The 20597-nt window shown below is 35.4% G+C and overlaps 1 protein-coding gene across 3 annotated transcripts in view; it reads left to right on the forward strand.

The window, feature by feature from the left end:
* The first annotated feature begins 2450 nt into the window (after nucleotides 1-2450).
* LOC149565731 (uncharacterized) overlaps nucleotides 2451-20597 on the forward strand; it is a 228421-nt gene continuing 210274 nt past the window's right edge. Inside the window, exon 1 of one of the 3 annotated variants that reach the window (XM_089819227.1) lies at nucleotides 2451-2636. In XM_089819227.1, coding sequence (XP_089675353.1) covers nucleotides 2585-2636 — 52 coding nt within the window. In that variant the 5' untranslated portion in view covers nucleotides 2451-2584. Of the gene's footprint in view, nucleotides 2637-2850; nucleotides 2930-20597 lie in introns of those variants that run through there. The other 2 variants (XM_089819226.1, XM_089819228.1) reach the window with 2 other exon arrangements.

Here is a 20597-nt window from a genome sequence, read left to right on the forward strand (position 1 = left end):
ATGTTTTCTTTGAGTTCTTTATTGCTTGTTTAATGCAAATGATTCAAATGATTTGTTGTTTAGGTACTTGTCTTTATTTTGTGCACTCTTACATTTTTAAATTTTGAATTCACCTAATTGTTTCTTTTGATTAATATTTGATTGTTAATTTGATGGTAATTGGTGGCTTTACACATTTTATTTTTCAAATTATAGGTAGTTTTTTGTTCAAGTGACGACAAGTTATGTACTTAAGGAGAAATAACGATGCATTTTGGGTCCAATGATGGGATAAGGTCTTGTCAAAGTATTCAGGGTGGTAGCATATATGCAAGCAACACAGGTCTCAGTAGTGCAAGTTGCAATGAGGTGACAACTTGTCAAGATGTCTTGGGTTGATGTATGGCCATCTCACAATGTTTAGATTATACAACGTATTTAGATTATACAAATATTTTACAAATCACTTCTGCTTTGTTTTGGAAGCATCCAAGTTACTTATTTGTACTGAGTGGCCTACTTAAACTTTGAGTGAGGATTGTTAGTAGATTTGACAAGGCTATTTATCCCACTAATAAAAGACCTAATATTTGATTTAATTTCTATATTAAATGCATAATTTATCCTATTATTCTAATTTTAAAACCTACTATATTATGATATTTGTTTAGTCGATAGGCTATTTGTGGCTTCCTGGAATAGTTGTCAGTATTACCATTCTTTTTTTTTCTTTTATGACAATAGAAAATAGAAACTTACTTTATCTTTTTCTAAAAATAATATTTTGAATCTTTCTTTAAGTATAATATTAATTTTAATAAGTTTTGATTTTAATGAATTTGTGGAAGATTTTTTAAATATATAAAAATCCTTTAAATAAAAATGGTTTCAAACTAAAGAAAATCTTGCTATCATTTGTGTTTAATATGAGTCCCAATTCTCAAAAATTAGTATCGACATAATATGGATTGAATTACAATCGATTCAAGAATCAGTTAGTTCTAAAAAAAATTAATAAATTTTCTTTTGGAAGTATTGGGTTTGTTGAATATGGACACCAATTGAGAAACAATGAAATTGATTTTGTTCAAAATTGATTTAAGTTAGTCACAGATAGTTGACTGTCATTTATGACTTGATTTAGAAATAATGATATTAGGTTTTGGTGAATTTTTTTAATATCATTCCTTTCAACCTGTTATTAACTTTGTATATAGACTGATTTGGGCAATGACATCCAATTTAAATATGCTTATACATGATTGATTTGGATAAAATGTTTTTAGTCACAATATAAGTATGAAGGGGAACTGATAGTGACTTAGAAAGTAATAAATGCGTATGATTTGAAGATGTAGCATTGAACATTTTACTAATATGTGTTTATTTTAATGACTTTTCTTTCATGTCTTTTTATATAAGTTATCAAATTTTGGTTTTAAAGAGTTATGATAGTTTTTTCGTTTGAAAAAATATATGTAAATTTTTTACATAAGTGTCTTTTTACACTAATTATGTCTTGATTGCATTTGTAAATTTGATTAATTTAATTTATATATTATATATTGTTGATTAATTTCTTTTTTATTGTATATAATGTGAATGAGATTTGAAGTCTCTTGTAAATTTTCTAACTTACATCTAGAATAAGATCCAATTTTTTTTTGGAAGGAAACTTTTGATTATGAAATAAATTTGTTGATTTATGTTTTACTTTTTTTTGTCAAAATTAATTTTAGGACAAAATTGAAGGTTTTCTAAAATAATGTATTAAATAGATTTCTTGATCTTTTGATAGACACTATCAAAAGTGAGTTTAACATCTGCATAGTTTTATCAAATTTTGCAAGTTATTCTTTATTGAATTCCCAAAGAAATCTATGGAACACAAATTTTTTAATGTACCTTCATTTTATAAAGACAAATAGGTTACATTCATCTTGATTTATTTACTTTATGTTGTATGTACAAACAAGTGCCACATAGTGACTTAGTACTTGCCTTTAGTTTTTATATAAATCTAATTTAAATTTAATTAATTTTATTATAACATATAAAATATTTTAATTAATAAAAATGTTATATAATTATTATTTTTATAATGATATTAATTTAAATTTAAATTTTATTTATAAATATAATTACTGATATATATTAATTCTTACTGATAAAGAAAAAAATTTAATCACTAGTTAAAGCATAAAATTGAAAAAGTATCACCTTTTTCTTTATTCTTCCGAACCAATTTTACTACATTAATTTGAAATTTCATTTTATTTTATTATAGAATTTTTATTCTTACTTCATTTTATTTTATTATAGAATTTTTATTCTTGTGTAATTTTTTTTTGAAGTTCAAACTGACATATTTTATCTAATAATAGAATGGAAGTAAAATATGTGAAGTCACTCCATCGGCATAAGTACAAAACACGCAGTTGCTAATTATTTTGATTTTCCTATTCCCTATTTACATTTTAAAACCGATGGATATAAAACGTAATGATGCGATTGCAAATGCAAAAAGGTCGTCTTATCTTCTGCAAGTTTGAATATATACTGAGCACGGGACTCGGTAGGAAACTGAGTTTTCTAATTGTTTGAAATGAGGCTAGGCGCGGTAGGAAAGCGAGTGGGTGGTCTTCACTTTCCTTCGAGTAAGCAAAATGCAACTGTTGTTGTCGTTCTTTAAAGAATTGGTTTAGTGCTGTTTTATTTTCCTGTTTCATTTCTCACTCCATTCGATTCTGTCTACTCTGTGGGAATCAATCTGTATAGGAATGCCATTACTTTAGCTCGGTTTCCAAACAATAAATTTATCATGGGAGTAGATGAAATGAGGTCAAAGTTTTTGGTTTCAGTGCAAGTGTCTGTGAATGATTCAAGTGGGAATATCTAATGCGAGGCTTAGAGGAATGAATCATCCCAGCCATTGCCCTTCGTTCAAACGGTAAAATGTGAGCAGTTTTTATTGATTAGAGTTTTGTTTGCAGCCTATCGAATTGAAATCCTTGTCAAATCAGTTTCATTGCTTGATCAAAAAATCAACGTTGCATTGTCGACTGCTTAACATTAGATGACATTGCAAAGCTTCTAGGCTGTGTGACGTGCTTGACGAAGCTGGACATTACGTGGAGAATACGTCTTTCTTTAACTCTTTAAGCTTCCTATATGGTGTAAAGTTTAAACCAAGAAACTCAACATTGCCATTTGTTGCAATATTAGATTGTTTCTAATATTGAAAGAGCTTTCTTTCCTAAACTATTTTTTCTTTTCCTGTAGCTTTCCTACAGCTGTTTCCTAAACTATTCTTTCCTAAACTATTTTTTTGGTACTCCCCCTAAAGTTCAGGCTTAGAGGAAAAATACATCGAGTCTTCATGAAAAACTACATCTAGTGTAATAAACATTCGTTGAGTTGGAGGATGATAGCATCGGTACCCCTTTTGATAAGCAGCATATCCTAGAAAGACACATCGCAGTGTTCAAGGAGATAACTTGTTGCGCTGATGCTTATGGAAGTGTACGAAAGCTACACAACCAAAGACGTGACGAGGTAAATTTGGGACAGCAGGAGCAACAACTGCCTCAGCGAGAGCCTGAGATGGTGTCTGGAAATCGATAGTGTTGGAGGATACCCGGTTGATAAAATATGCTGCAGAGGTAAGTGCTTTGCCCCAATAGGATAATGGCATATGGGCTTCTATCAGAGAAGCACGAACAACCTCCAACAAGTGATGATTTTTCCTCTCAGCTACCCCATTCTGCTGAGGTGTATTGGAACAAGTAATTTGATGAATAGTTTCGTGTGCTTCCAGATACTGCTGAAGTTCAAAACTCAAATATTCGCCTCCATTGTCACTACGAAGAACTTGAACTTGTGCATTCTACTGAGTACGAATCATGTTATAAATTTTTTGAAATAACAAGTTCACATCACTTTTAGACTTCATTAAGCATACCCAAGTCATCCTAGTACAATCATCAATAAAAGTAACAATGTGATCCACCCAAGGTAGTGACTTTGGATGGACCCCAAACATCATAATGTATGATCATAAATGGAACTAGACTTTTATTCAAAGTTAATGGAAAAGAAGCACGATGTCTTTTTGCAAGTTCACAAACTTCACACCGGAAGCTAGAAACATCAAATTTTGCAAATAAACTAGGAAATAATTTCTTCAGATAACCGAAGGAAGCATGTCCCAGACGTCGATGCCATAACTAGACTGCAGATTTCTGCTTGTCCCCCTTAGAGCCATCCATCGCTAGAGCTTGACGTAGCTTGTCTGAACTCTTTGACTCCAGGTCCAAGTAATACAACTTCCCTCGCCTAACACCACGACCAATCGTTTACCTCGTTTGGATGTCCTTAAACACACATAAATTAGGCCAAAAAATTACAACACAAAGTAAAGTAGTGGTGATTTGGGAAACTGACAACAAATTGTAATCCAAAGATGGAACCACTAAAATAGAATCTAGATTCAACGTATCAGTGAGAGGTAAGGATCCTTCTCCAATAATTGGGGTCGGAGAGCCATTGGCAGTGGAAAGAAATTTTTTTGAGGACGGTTTAAGGGATGAGACCTGTCTAGAATCAAACATCATATGATCCGTAGCACCGGAATCAATTATCCATGCACTATTAGAAACAAGTGTAGACATATTTAAAGACTTACCACCATTACCTGCCATTGTTGCTAATGCCGAGATCTGTCCAGCAACAGTTTGATTGCAATGGGTGCATTTGTAGGTGGATTTTTCAGCACCATTAGTGATCCTTGCCTTGAACAACAAACCTTGGGATTGAATAATAATGGGAGCAGATTTGCTCTCAAAAACTTTCGAATCACTTTTAGACTAAAGACCATTTTCTTTTAGGAAGATTGATTTTATATTACTAGATCAAGAATTACTGGAAACATGGAGCAAGGAACTTTGGCATACTCTACATCTATAAATACACTACAAATTTATTGTTTTTTGTCGGATTTTGAACACTTAGTTGTTTAAATCATCTTTGCATTCATTAATCTGTATGAATATCCATTTCTTCGATGAACTTTATTTCGTATTTTGTTAGTAATAAAAAGGTCAAGTGACTTATAAGGCATACAAGTGCTTCTGAGCGATGTTATTATCACATTAAAAATAATGTGAGCATCTTAGCCTAAGGAATTTAACCCTAAAGCCTTTTCTTGATTGGCAAAGCTTGTCGCATGCCATGCCGTATGATTTCTTCTTGAGAAAATTAAGCTTATCACATGCCATATCATTAGGTTGTCCATTAGACAGTGGAAATCAAACATTCTAGAACTTGCCAGATACAAGTCAAACTAGAAAGTTTACTAAATTCTTGTGCGATGCATGCTTCTTGTAACATATGATGTCTCTCCTCTTGTGAGGTGTAAATTGCAGTCCTTAATCTGTGTGGTTCCTAGAAGATGACAGGAATTGGCTTTTTCAAAATCTGGATTTGAAATTTTTTGCGTTTATTTCAAAATTGGCAAAATGGAATTAGCATATCAGACTTCCAATTTTGCCTCAAAATCAGGTTTTCCAACTTCCTACTAGCAAGTAGGAATTGAAAATCAAAACCTGATTATGTTTTTTAAAGAGTGTAAAAACAATAGATTGGACTACTTTTTGAAATTTGCCTTCAACCTCAAGCTTATGCATAAAAATGTGTCTTCACATGCATCTTTCGAGTGAAACAAACGATTCAAGTAGAATCCCAAAAATCGGATGAAGATTTGCAAAACCTTGATTTGGCTAAACCAAGGTTTGTAGAAATCCTAGTTTTTTAAATTCCACGAACCAAATGGACCATCCATTTGGTTCCTGGAAGATGACAGGACTTGTCTTTTTCAAAATCTGGATTTGAAATTTTTTGTGTTTGTTTCAAAATTGGCAAAATGGAATTAGCATACCAGACTTCCAATTTTGCCTCAAAACCAGGTTTTCCAACTTCCTACTAGCAAGTAGGAATTGAAAATCAAAACCTGGTTATGTTTTTTAAGGAGTGTAAAAATAATAGATTGGACTACTTTTTGAAATTTGCCTTCAACTCCAAGCTTACACATAAAAATCTGTCTTCACATGCATCTTCCAAGTGAAACAAATGGTTCAAGTAAAATCTCGAAAATCGGAATGAAGATATGCAACACCTTGATTTGGCTAAACCAAGGTTTGTAGAAATCCCAATTTTTTAAATTCCATGAACAACACTCGACAGAAACACCACTAGGTAGACCTTATTAGCAAATCCACGTTTGCTGATCAACTCTTGAATAATTGACCGAGTACTTTGAAATTGAAGGCACGAGTGGTGTACTAAGTCTAATCCTTTTATTTGTGGAGTGCAAGTCACACTCTCATCGGATTGATATATTTTGCCAAATTTAACCCCTCCATATTGGTTCTTTTGTAAATATAGACACTTCAGTTCTATTGTCAGGATCAATGCAATTGACAATGTAGCGACATACTTTTTTCAGTTTCTTTTGGATAAGTTTCTTCCCAAAAACTTGTTTTCTTTATTTGAATCCAGTGAGTCTCTTTCTTATAAATGACTTTGCTTTGGAAGCTTATATAGTTGAACACATAGAGCCAAACACTATTTTGAAATGTGATATGGTGCTATTGCTAAGATTTCTTCCATGAAACAAACCTTGAATATTCCATGGAAGTATAGCAGAAATAGCATGAGAAGCTCTTCTTTTCTTTTGTCATGCCTCACCTAGGGTTAATATGAATCACAGCAATAAGAAGCCAATCTATAGGATTTAAGTGCAAATAATAATGGCTGGTCACTAAATAGCTGTCGGCCAACTCGCTCTTGTATTATGAAATATACAATGAAACAAAAAATAAGCAATATGCTAGCCGATCTCATTATTATTTCCAAGGATATGCCAATCACAAATATGAAGGGGGGTAGAAGGAAGATGGGATAGGCTGTGATTACAGAAGACTAGGAGGCCTTGGTATTTTTAAAGAAGCAATTTCATTAAGCAGTGATTCAATTACTATGAACAGCAGCAATAATTAGTATAAAGGCAAATACTTCAATCTTGTTTTAAAAAGCAACCAATACAATTAATATACATTGGCGATTATGATTTTCAAAAGCACTTGATAAATAAACAATGGCAGCGATTGAAGTATCATTAAGAGATGCAATGAAATGAATAAACAAGGCAGAGATTTAAGTGTCACTAAGAGGTGTGATTAAGTGAATAGACATTGGCAGTGAGTGGTTTTGAAGGAGTCTTATAAAGAGTTCGGTTCTGAAGGGGCATGATCATTTCTTTAAGGGCAGCAATTTTCCAAGGGTTCTGTCTCTTTATAGAGATATTAAGATATAAAATGTGGAATAACTTGATGGAGGGAGGCATGAAGAAAAAATCAACTCAATCAGCAATTGGTGCTCATAAAGAGCAGACCAGTTCATAATATATCAACAATCAAGCACATTGATCGACCAGATCAGAAATTTCTATTTGTTGTGGGCAATAGGATTCTTGTTCAATTGTGGTATGCATGAGATATATGCTTAGTGTATGCATAATGAAGATATTTTCTAACCCGCAAATTCTTACGTGTTTGATATAGTTAATTAGGTGAAATGCTAATCAATATATGTTCTTAATTTATTTATTATTCTCCCAAGGAAACAATCATATGTGGGTGAGGGAGGAGATGCATTTGAGAATTGATGTAGGTCATCATCCCGAGTTGGGTGGAATTTTTTTAGTTGGACGTTCCTGCCACTTGTGAGGTCTAGGGGTTTAGTTTGGTCGGGTACTCTACGATGTTGGGGCTTAGTTGTGGGTGGCCTTGGGCACTCTTTATGTTATCCTCCCCAATCCCTATGATGGTTGGACGTGGGAAGCAAAATAAACAATCATTTAAGAAATGGAAGGAAATTTGTAGGGAGAGGTGGTAGATATAGGTTCCCTCGAATTAAATAGCTCACCCCAAGGGATGGAATCATTACAAGATGTTCCTGCCACTTGCGAGCCAAGGGGTGAGTTGTCTTTGTCAAGTGTTGCACACTCTCGGGCTTAATTGGAATGAACAATCTTTCTCTATGACTCCGGTTTCATTAAATAAAGTAGTCCACTACAAGGGATGGAATCATCACGGTCTGTTCTTTCTGCTTGTGGGCCTAGGGGCAAGTTGTCTCGGTCAGGGCATATTTGGGCACCCTTTGTAGATTTTCTGTCCAAACTGTAAATATGGTTAATGGAACCATGGATGGCTATTGGATGATTTTCTAAATAAATTCAGATGATTATTGTGATGTATTTGCTTATAATTGTTGATTGGATCCCTAACCCTAAATAGAAATAATCAATCTTATTCATTATATTTCATATGTTGTCTAACATTATTGCAAGTGCTAAATCAAAATTAATGTTGGAAAGGAAATTTGTAAATACTAAGTTGTATCTTAAGGAGCTATATTTCTTATTTTTATTTGAATTTGTGATTTTAGGGCAAGATCCAAGATCCTCCCAAAAGGGGACATCACATCTTTTGATTACTTAGGATCCCAAGTTAAGAAAGTTGAAGCATAAAACTCTATATCAGATAGTGGGAACTAACTTACAATGCCAAGTCTATGCTTAGCTGACATATTTGGTGTTTGATTCAAAGTTTTTGAAACTCTTCTTGCTAAGAGCTTCTATGAGAGATTTATGAATTAGTTATTAGCACCACATCTTTTTGTCAAATATCGATGAGTCCTAGTCCATTACTATTCTCAATCATATATGTCTCCAAGAGATGATGAAAAGCATAAAAATGTTTATGAAGGATCTATTGGAATTTGATGGAACTAGTGTGATTGGGAAATTGACAAGATTAATAGTAGATATGGATTACTATAGCCTATGTGCATGTGTAATGCCCTAGTTTTTGGCCCTTAAAATTACAATTCCAACATAATCCATAAAACTTATCTTTCATATCTTTCCATCAAACTAATTTCATTGATGGAGTTCCTTTGTAATATCTCCAAATTGAAGTTTAACATAACTTAACCAATCATAAATTCATCTTGGTAGGAGCTTCGAGAGGGTGCTAGTAAACTTCCTAGACCCACTAGGCTTGAGAGCAGATAACATTTGCATAATTGCAATTTGCCTTTATCCCACAAGCATTAGGAACATCACCTATGACCAGTCCCATCCCTTGGAGTATCCCACAAGTGGTAGGAATGTCTAGCTATGACCAATTCCATCCCTTGGGGTAATCAGTTCATTTCTCAACCTACAAGAGGCAGGAATGTCCAACTAGGACCAATTTCATCCCTTGTGGTGGTGTACTCAGTCCAACTAACCAACAGTACGTCACATTCACATTATGTCAACTTGCCCTTATATCACAAGCAATAGGAATATCCAACTAGAGCAATTCCATTCCTTGGGACAATGAAATCACCTCTCCTTCCACAAGAGGCAGGAATATCCAACTATGACCAACTCCATCCCTTGGGGTGACATGCGTAGTTTGGAACAGCCAGCAAACTGTATCTCCTTATCTTACTTTCTCCAACTCATAGATAAATATGTTAAAACACGTGGTTTTTAATTCATAGGCAAGCAATCAGAGACAATATCCATTGACACTTCATACAATTTTTGAAGTAGTATTCAAATTCTCTATTCTAAGTGAGGTCTGTTCGGTTCGATCTATATCTTCTCTCAATATGGATAATATAGTAATCTTGATCTGATTCCTTGTCTGAGATTTGACTTCATTGACGTCTACTTGCTGCTTATTTTCCATCTATATCTGCTTGGGCTAATCCTCTTATTTTTATTATGTTTCGTCAAATGGAATTCTCAGATTGATCTCTTAGATCTATCTCCATCAAATGAAATTCTTTTGCGTCTATTCATCTTCACAGTCTGCTCTTGATTATATTATTATATTGTTGCTCCTCCTTTTTCAACTTCATCCTTCTCATTTGATTGCAGATATTTAACATGTATTTCTGCTCTAATTCTGTCCTAATTCTGTTCCTGATCTGCTCTTATTCCAATAATTTCCATTCTATTCTCTTTCCCCTTTTTATCTCCAACTTCTCTTTCTTTTTTATCTCATTGTACTTCTTCTTGAGGAGAGGTTATTATTCACAAGAAGTCGACCCTCTTTGCAATTAATAATTTTTATTTTGAAGTCCCAAAGAGGGGTGACCATACAGAGAGAGATGTCTATACCAAGGAAGACCTGCATCATGAGGGAGTCAGTCTTCCATACAAATTCAAAATATAATAAATACTTTTACAATCAGAGCATAATTGGCCTAAAGGAGAAGCATTTCCTCTCCAAGGAGTTGGCCAACAAGATAATAATTTCATTATTACTTAGATAGTAAGTTCAGCCCAAGCACTGGGTTTAGGAGGCTGCAACCCTATTTATTGGTGGGGTTATGTTAGCATGTGGAGAATCATTGTTATCTCTCCTAGGATACTATTTATATTGTATGAGATTTGGGTTTTGTTTGCATCATTGACAACTACTGAATCTCTCATGAAGACAATAATACTTTTCTATAGCTGTCTCCATTGATAATCTATTGAACTTGATTTTCTAATTTAGTTTCATTGAACTTGGCATTCAGAAGCGGCTAAAATATGTCCAAACAATGGAAAGTATCAATAAGGAATTGGTTGCATAGATCAAGAGAGAAAGCCATATGGGATAAATTATCTCTTTTCTATCAGAAGACTATTGCCATCTTTAGGCCAAACACCTTGATTGCTAGAATATAAACAACATCTACAACTATCATAAAAGTAGCTAATGGACAGCTCTATTTATTTGGCATTTTTATTTCATACATAAAATACTCAAATTGCCCTAAATTATATGAGAACTGTTGGATGTTTTCATCATTGATGTCAAAAGGATGTACACACTGAAGTGTTTGACCAGCTTAACCAGCTTAAGGCGCTTGACCAGCTTAACCAGATTAAGGTACTTGACCAGTTTAAGGTGCTTGACCAACTTAACTGGCTTAAGGTGCTCGACCAATTAAGGTGCTTAAGATGCTTGACCAGTTTGTCCAATATCTGCTGTTTCAGTGAGATTGCTGTCTTCTTTTGAGTTCAATATGTGCAAAGTGTTGTGTTTACAACTGGATAAACTTACATATGCTTTGTAATGTCTGTTCTGTATTAAGGGATCCACGTAAAAGTAAACGTTATCAGTTTGGGATGCCTTGATAGGAGGAATGTGAGCAAGATAATGAGTGGAACTTTTTGGCAGACTTTGACATGTTTTTAGCATTTATTCTCTAATGCTCCTCTCTAAGATACATTGAACGTGTAATGTCCCCTTCTCTGCGCTAGGCCTTATGACGCCTTGTTGGTCTTTCTCTCCGACCGTATAGGCTAACAGCATTTACTTTGAGGATGCCAGCCAGTCACTGGATTCTATTTGGTTTCATTGGGGAGATTATTTAATTGGGAACTTCCTATAGTAAGTCACTTTATTTTATGAAGTTGATTTCTAAAGTTACTTTATGACTTAAAGTCACTTTATGACAAAAGTAACTTAAGTGACTAAAAGACGAAATTGACTTTTATCCCACATTGCCCAGCTGTTTGTATTTCTCCTCACATCGAGGTTATAAAGGCAAGGAGCTAAATTTGGGGTTCACACCATGAAATATAATAGTGTTCTAAACAAAATATCAAGGTTGCTTAAATGTGACTGATTGTGTAACATCCACTTTTTCCGAGTCTTAATTAACAACTAACATATTCAAAGAAATTCAGTTATTACTTCATTTCATAGGGAAAACCGTTAAATTAGTTTCGTTCATATGAATTCTTAACTAAGAATTTAAAACACCATAAATGAATTTACTATGGAAAATAAAAACCACATACCATGGAATTCGAGACGGAAATCAATCTAGGGATGCTTTTGCAACCAACCAGGTTAGTCCACAGATACCACTATATCAAAATCAAATGATGATTAACATTAAATACCACTATATTGATTAGGGCATCCCATACCACTGTATCAATTAGGGCATCGATTACCATTGGATCATTTAGGGCTTCAGATACCACTGTATCATTTAGGGCTTCAAATACCACTTTATTATTCCTTTCCTTCCAATTTGCTTAACTATGGCAATAACATAAAATTAGAAAATATGCTCATAATCAATATTCTTATAAATGAAAGACCGAAATTACAATTTATCAAATAAATCCATCTCTCGCAAATATTTCACATTTAGTTAGAAGATCAACCGATCTAACTGATTGCCAATTATATTGACGATAAGAGTTGCTTTCATTTAAAGAAATAATTGTAACAATGATACACTCAATTAATCTTACCTTCTACTTGAACATACATCATAAAAGTAAAAATCCCTGTTTTCGACAAATATTTGAATGCATAATTTATCTTTATCTGGTGCATGTCCGACATTTTGTGGAGAGGGGAACATTGTCAGGGGCTTAACCACCCAACCTCGGACCATTTATCCCAACACAATCTCTAATGAGAAAGACCCTCCCTACCCAGAATTAGACATGAAACACCTTGTCATCCACTAAGCATTCTGGTATCTAATCACACCACTCGACTTGACAACAGGAGAAATACAATAAGCACGATCATGCATGAGCTATTAAATGATTCCTTTTAAAAATGATAAACATTTTTGTGTCACATTTGATTCTATTTCATGTTATTGCAGATTTCTTTCTCTCACCTCTTCACCCTTTTCCTTGGCTATACAACCGGGTGAATCCCAGGTGTTCGGAATTTTCAGAGCAACCGACTTATTGATTTCATGAAGATTATGTACTTCCAGCATTTCTCAATCTGTGATTTGAGAGTTTATATTCTTAAAGATTGTTGTTTTACCGTACTGGGTAAAGAAATCAACACACAAACAATAGATATGAATAGTAGAGCTTCTTATTATTATTCACATATGCCAAAACAGTACATTATGCTCTGATGATATCTGATGATTCGATGCTTTACAATGACCCAAGAGGGTGTATAAATACTTTCCGAAGAACCTTCTCGAAGGAGTCCGTCGAACAGATACATGTCGCTACATAACAAGAACCTTTCTGAAGGGACCTGTCAGCTACATAACAAGAACCTTCCCAAAGGGACCCGTCAGCTGATACACAATTTCTATCGACGACATCAATCCCCCCCAAAAAGAAAAGTCGTCTCCTGATGACTACAGAACAAAACTCAAAACAACTAACTACAACAAGATAGATCTGCCACATCACTTTCACATTCATTCTGTGCTTGCACCAAACTGGTCTCCAACCCACATTGCATTTATAGCCACAATATTGTCTCCTTAGTCAAGCTGACCTTGATAGCCACCTGTCCCGCTTTCTCTGCTTCCAACTCTGGGTCCACTAAGCCAAGTGTCGCTGCACTGCCTTCAACTAGATGATCAACTCCTCCCAAGCTCTACATGCATCCACCAAGACAGTTTCACGTCCAACACCTACTCCAAGTGCCTCTAGTGCACAGACACTCCATGCCTTCAGCAGCTCCAAGACTCATCAACGGGTCAGACTTCCCATGACTGATAACCGCAACGACTGGGGGTCTAGGGGGCAATGCCCCCAACTGGGTCGAGGGGCAGCGCTCCATGTCACGATACAGGGCAGGGTTGAGGGGCAGCGCCCCTCGCCACCAAGACCAAATCAACATTTTGAAACCCACACAAAATTGCATGGAACACACTATTTTTGTGATTTCTTCTGATGCCACACTCTTTCTGGCAACTGCTGATTCTTCCTCTACCTTGTGGCATCATTCGTTACTCATTCTGAGCATTCCTGATTTGTCGACGTTTTTTTTTTTTTAAAGAAAACCCCTGTCACCCTTGTTATGTTACAACCTTAACCTTGTATGCCAATTCCTTATGCAATAACTTGTAATGTCATTCAAAATCTGAATGCCATATCTTGTAGAAGTCGTATGCCTAGACCCCAAATTTTGGAAGGCCCTTCCTCACGCCAAGCCCTGAGAATATTAAAATAGAACTATAATCTTTCAATTTCGTACGCCAAGTCTTTCAATCTTCAAAAATCTGTACACATCCCCTTCTACAAAATCCGTACACAACTGGAAGCTTTAAATTTGCAAATTCATATTGAAGCACATAGGAAACTTATCCATTGAAATCCGTACTGTAGCAATATCCTTCCTCATCCTCAACTCTGTGGAAATCCGTACTATGACTACATGAAAGAAGCCATACTCTGCTTGCTAAAACTCATGTACGTTGCCTTTACTTCCAACTTCCTCCAAATTCTGTACGTCGTACGGCCAAAATCCATACAATACCAGTGGCTTTCCTCAAAAATCCGTACAACACATGTAGAAATCCGTACTAATCAAAACCCCCCAGAAAATCCGTGCGGTCACTATGCTAAAAAAATCCGTACGGTGGATGGTTAAAATAGCTAAAAATCCTTACATTCATGTGTGAAGGAAACTGTACAGTTTTATGCCAATTCCAGACAATATAAAATTACGCACAGACAATAGATATGAATAGCAGAGCTTCTTATTATTATTCGCATATGCCAAAACAATACATTATGCTCTGATGATATCTGATGATTCCATGCTTTACAATGACCCAAGAGGGTGTATAAATACTTTCCGAAGAACCTTTTCGAAGGAGTCCGTCGGCCAGATACATGTCGCTACATAACAAAAACCTTTCCGAAGGGACCCGTCGACTACATAACAAGAACCTTCCCGAAGGGACCCGTCAGCTGATACACAATTTCTACCGACGACAATTGTAGAATTTATTGTTTAATTTTAATATTCATTGGCATAATGATTTATGGATCCATACTATGGTTACTTGGCTATCACTTGCCATGAACAAAGCTAAAATAAAAGAAGTTCAATCTGTAAAATCAAACAATATATCAAACAAGATATCATCATGATAAATGTTGAAACTTGTTGCTATGAAATTTGATGTTATTGTACCTTTAATACAAGGAAATCAAATTGGAAATATTGTTTTCGGGTGTTCCACATAACCTGGACAAATTGATGATATTGTCTTGCTAAACCCTCAGCTACTTCGCCACACCTTACTTGTAAAGATCAAGTCATAGCTCCTACAAAAATAACACTCACGATTCTTGGCAGAATGTCTGAATGGGCATGAAATCGTGGGAAGGATTATTGCCATGGTATAGACTAGTAACAACATGGATTTCGGCTCTTCTTCAAATTGATTACTAGGCGTAATCACAGTGTGCATATGAAACCATCAACTCCAACAAAGACAATATACAACCAACTTGTAACAAGAAAGACGCTGCTAAAAATTGTAGAGATTTTGAATGAAGTTTGTAGAGATTCGACTGGTGAATGAAATCGGAAACTATGAGCAAAAGAAAGATGAAATTAATGGAGGAGTAAGAATTGATAAAGGAAGCCGATCTTGAGAAAGGTAGTCGGGTGCTTGGAAAAAGATATTTGCCTCTCACCCACGACTTCTATTAAAAAGAAAGAAAACGTGGCTCCTTGGCTTCTGTAACTTAAGAATATTTTGTCCATTTAAAATGCCAAGTGTTTAATCGGTTTCAAATAAGGAAAAAGGAAAGAATAAAGGTTGGAAGAAAATTTGAAGGTTTAAAATCGAAATTATTATTCTTTATATTTATCTATGTACACAAATTCATTTGTGAGGTGGTATCATTATAAAGAAGATAATATTATGGTGTCACTTTATATTTATCTCTATGTGTATGTACATAGGTATAAATTAAAATAATATTGAGAAAGATCAATCAAACCTTTAAAGTACGTATTATATTTTAATTAATTTATTTTATGTTTTAAATTGTTTATTTAATAGCTCATGTGGTTCCATCAATTGTATCTTGATGTTCAAGTCGCTAGGTCCTCAACCCATTTGCCCAGTGATGGTGATGCTCCTGTGCCCAATTCTTTTTTGATAATGCTTCCACCCTTCGACATGCTTCTTACAAGAAAATTCTCCGTAGTTAAATCGTATTACTATAACAAGTTATTTAATCATAAATAATCATAACGGCTAACTGCCTATTCAATTCCATGAATACGTGATAAATAATCAACTAGCATGTTATCTTCACATGAAATTATAACGACTAACCATCTTACCATTTCGCAGGATTATAACAAATTTAATTGTCAATTGACTTCATGTGAACCACAATGGCTATATTTTAAATTAGTTCAAAGATTGGGATGTAACAGGTTGTTCTTAAGGACGAAACCCCTTAAAAGAAAGTGTGAGGAGTTGGATGTAGCCCCCAACTGCTCCTTGGAGAATTATTTCTGAAAGAACATAGTGTGGAAAGACATTGCTCGTATTGGGTCTGCAATAGGAGAACTGTAGCTAAAATGGGTATGGGCCTAGTGAAGTTTGATAATACTAGTAGAAGTCCGTTGAATACAGTAGTGCAAATTGTAGCATTTGGAGGTAGTGGTATTGGGATTCCTACTCTTCACCGCAGAATTGATGAGAAGACAGGAGTCGTTAATAACACAGGGAGGAACTTGTATATGATTCCACGAGTTGTAAAGGAAGTTGTGGGTGGTGGCAACAGTGATATTAGAGAATTCAACGTTAGAACCAGATGTAGAGATTGTGTAGGGAACTGAACACACCAGGTCGTAATTAGCTGGGCTGGATAGATAGCAGGTGCCGAATGGTATTGGGGGAATGTATGACAGCAAACGTGGATGTTAGAAGCCCATATGACCACGACTGCAGATGTACTCTCACAACATAGTAAGGGGTTGCTGGAAATACCCGAGGGAATTGTCACAAAGGCCTTCACGGGACGTGGAGTACACCAAACCCAGTCACGCAAACTACTCATTCCTCCCATCACGAAAATTGCCAGGTTCTCTATGTATTGTATGTTGGTATTATGTGAACATATGTGGGTTTAGTTCATGCATTTGACTCTATTTTGGTATAGAAATGAAATGTATTGCACTTACTCATAATTTATAACAGTGGTATATGCATTCTGCCATAATGTGAGAGTAGATTGTCGGATTATAAGCACATTGTCATTTCTATAAATATTACTTTGAATTATGGACTAGTCTGTGTTCCCTCTTGAGATGGATTCTTACAATGGTATTAGAGCCACAAAACCTGTTGACTTGTGGGTAAGTTATTAAGTTGCAAGCTAGTTCAAATAGGAAAAATGTCAGATAGGCATGAAGAGGAAACCTTATAAATTTAGCCACATCCGACTTGAATAAGAAGGATCTTCAAATTAGATTGACATTGAGGACAATTATTCAGTTGATGAGGAGCTAACTTTTGCAACAAGTATCTAGGTTGAACAGGGTGAACAGGTACATATCATTCAAATGACACATGAAGGGAATGAACAGGAATGGGAAGTGAGGGAAACCTTTCGGGCTATTAGAGATGGACAGAACAATATCGCTACTGCACTTTAGCAACTTATAGGTGCTATGTAGCAACTAGCGCCGACTCACAGGAGAGCACCGAGTCATCATAGTGGAGGTGGTAGTGTGGCAGGATCACCCCAAGCTGCTAGGGCCCCTACACAAAATAGTGACAGGCCATTGATGCCTGTTTTTAATGCCAAGGAAGAGGTAGCACAACCCGCAGCACTAGGTTTACTTTCGGATAATGTTATGGCTATGTAGGATGAATGGGATCTGTTCCTTGATCAGATTAAACATAATCTAACTTTTGTTCAATACATGAATTAGAAAAGGGAGATAGAGAGACCACAACAGGAGAAGAGGCCTAGGGCACAGAATAGGGACTTGAAGCACGCCATGAACAATTTATCTCTCCCCATTTTTGATGGCACCAGTTTGAATCTAAGGTCAAAAAATGAAGGTGAATATACCTCTGAATATTTTAAAGATTTTTACACCTCTGTTGGTATTAAGAGGGAGTATACTATACCTTATAATCCTCAACAGAATGGGGTAGCAAAAATAAAAAATAGAACAATTGAAGAAGTAGCAAAAACCATGCATCATGATCAAAATTTACACTTCTCATTATGGGCGGTGGCTACCAATACTGCTGTATATATTAAAAAACAGATGTCCTCACTCTATCCTTGAAAATATAACTCTTGAAGAAGTCTTTACAGGAATCAAACCTGTCTTAAGTCCTCTCAGAATATTTGGTTTCCTTGTTTACATTCACATACCTAAAGAAAAGAGAACCAAGTTAGAACCAACCGGGAAGAAAGGGATATTTGTTGGGTATAGTGTGAGAACTACAAAGGGTATAGAGTCTATGTACCTGGGTAGAGATCAATTGAAATCAGCAGAGATGTCAAATTTGAAGAAAACACTCCTTTCAAACTATCAACAAGTACAAAAGATGAGCCCATCACAGACTTAGATGAAAATCTACAGACTAAAAATCAGAGGGATAACATAACAGAGGAGAATGTATGATTACAAGATACAGAAAATAGAGATGTCTTTAATATTAAGAAAAGGCCTTTATGGGCAAGGTAAATGATTGAAGAAATGATGTTGAGCTAGATGAAATTTTCAGGGAGAGTAAGAAAACCAAAAATAAATCTTGTTATACTGCACTAGTGGTTGAGCTTACTAAATCTGAAAATCATCTGTCAAAGAAGTCCTAACTTGTCAAGCTTGAAAAGATGCCATGGTCGAAGAATATCAATCCATATTACAAAATGATGTTTGGGATATTGTACCCAGGGCTAAAGACAAATCAATTGTTTCATCCAAGTGGTTATATAAAATCAAATATGCTTTAGATGGCAGTATTGAAAAACATAAAGCAAGATTTGTTGCTCGAGGTTGTTCTCAAAAGGCAGGGATTGATTATGTGGAAACTTTTGCTGCAGTTGCTTGATACGCTTTTGTAAGAACAATTATAACAATTGCAACATCCAAAGGATGGAAGATACATCAAATGGATGTCAAAACTGCATTTTTTAAATGGTGTCATTAATGAAGAAGTATATATCGAACAACTTGAAGGTTTTGTTATAATAGATAAGAATCTATATGTATGTAAACTAAAGAAAGCTCTTTATGGCCTCAAACAAGCACCATGAGCTTGGTATGAAAGGATAGATAGGTACCTCTCCAAGATAGGATACTCCAAATAATGAAGCTGATCTTAACATATATTTCATAATATCTAATGGTAATATGTTAATACTTGTTTTATTTGTTGATGATCTTTTAATAATAGGTGAAGATCACTTAATTGAAAAATGAAAACAAGATCTTATAGCTAAATTTCAAATGAAGGATCTAGGTCTACTACACTATGTAATGTTCCCCTTATAAAATAAATTATTAATCAAACTATTGTTAATGGGCCGATTGATTTAATATATCTCGGACCCATTTTTATTTTTGTTTTTGTAGTTTGTGTCGTTGTCGGCTATCTTTGTACACCCTTAGAAAGTTTTCTCCAATGGGTATTTAAGCGCGACTTGTAGGTAGTCTTTAGATATGCAATTTAGATTATTTCTTTGTATTGCAAATTCCTATTGGGAGTCTCTGTTGTTTGCTATTTTGGAAGTGGAAGATCTTCCCTGCTTGGCTATTTTTGGTTTCAGTGGAATTCAACCCTCACCCTATTCCGTCGCTTGTAATACTTCGCTCAGATTTGGCAAATTTGAGCATCATCTTTCGACATATATTAATTGAAGGATTATTCATATTCAAGTTTTCTATTATTGTGTTTGGATCTATTTATGTGGGAACAAGATTGCGTTCATCGTGTGGCACAGATACTTAACCATGTGGCTTCCAAACATTTTCGTACGGCTTCCTCATTGCCTGTATGGTCTTCATTCTTACCATCTACCCACACCATCGTACATCCCCTCCCATCCTTCATCTATCCGTTGTACGGCTTACTGTATGACCATCTTGGCTCTCACCTCATACACCAACCCTCCATCACCACCATACACCATCATAGACCACTGTATGACCCTCTTTAAGCCACCGTATGACCCTCCTTATTCACACTGTAGGGCCTCCCAACAGACATCGTATGGCCTCCAAATTGTTGCCATCGTACCTTCACACCCCACTGTCATAACCTCACCGTACGACATCCCTCATCCTGCCATTGTACGACCTTCACTCTGTATTGTACGAACCCCATTTAGGAACACATAGACTGTCATTAGTACCAAACAATTTGCTTATCGTGTATTGCTAGCATAGAACATTACAGTGGTATTAGAACTTCGATCTTGCCAGCCTGTGGACAGTGAATGAGAGTTTATAACCGGAAGAGAAAAAGAACACATTCCATTGATAGAATGGCTGCCGAACTGGAACCCACAATTGCCAAACTCGTGGCACTACTAAGGGAGCTTGCGAGGAATCAAACACAGATCAATGATACTGAATGACTCATGGAAGAAACTCTCAAGAAGTTGGTAGACAATAAAATATCTGGTGAACAAAATGGTCACAACGCAGACTCGGTATCCAGTAAAGCAAACCCTCATCCAACACGATGCCATCTTTTCCTCCACAGACGGAGGTACCACATGGAGG

Source organism: Cupressus sempervirens, chromosome 3 (assembly GCF_028749045.1).
Source record: "Cupressus sempervirens isolate cs-2001-9-10 chromosome 3, ASM2874904v1, whole genome shotgun sequence".
Classification (NCBI taxonomy): Eukaryota; Viridiplantae; Streptophyta; class Pinopsida; order Cupressales; family Cupressaceae; genus Cupressus; species Cupressus sempervirens.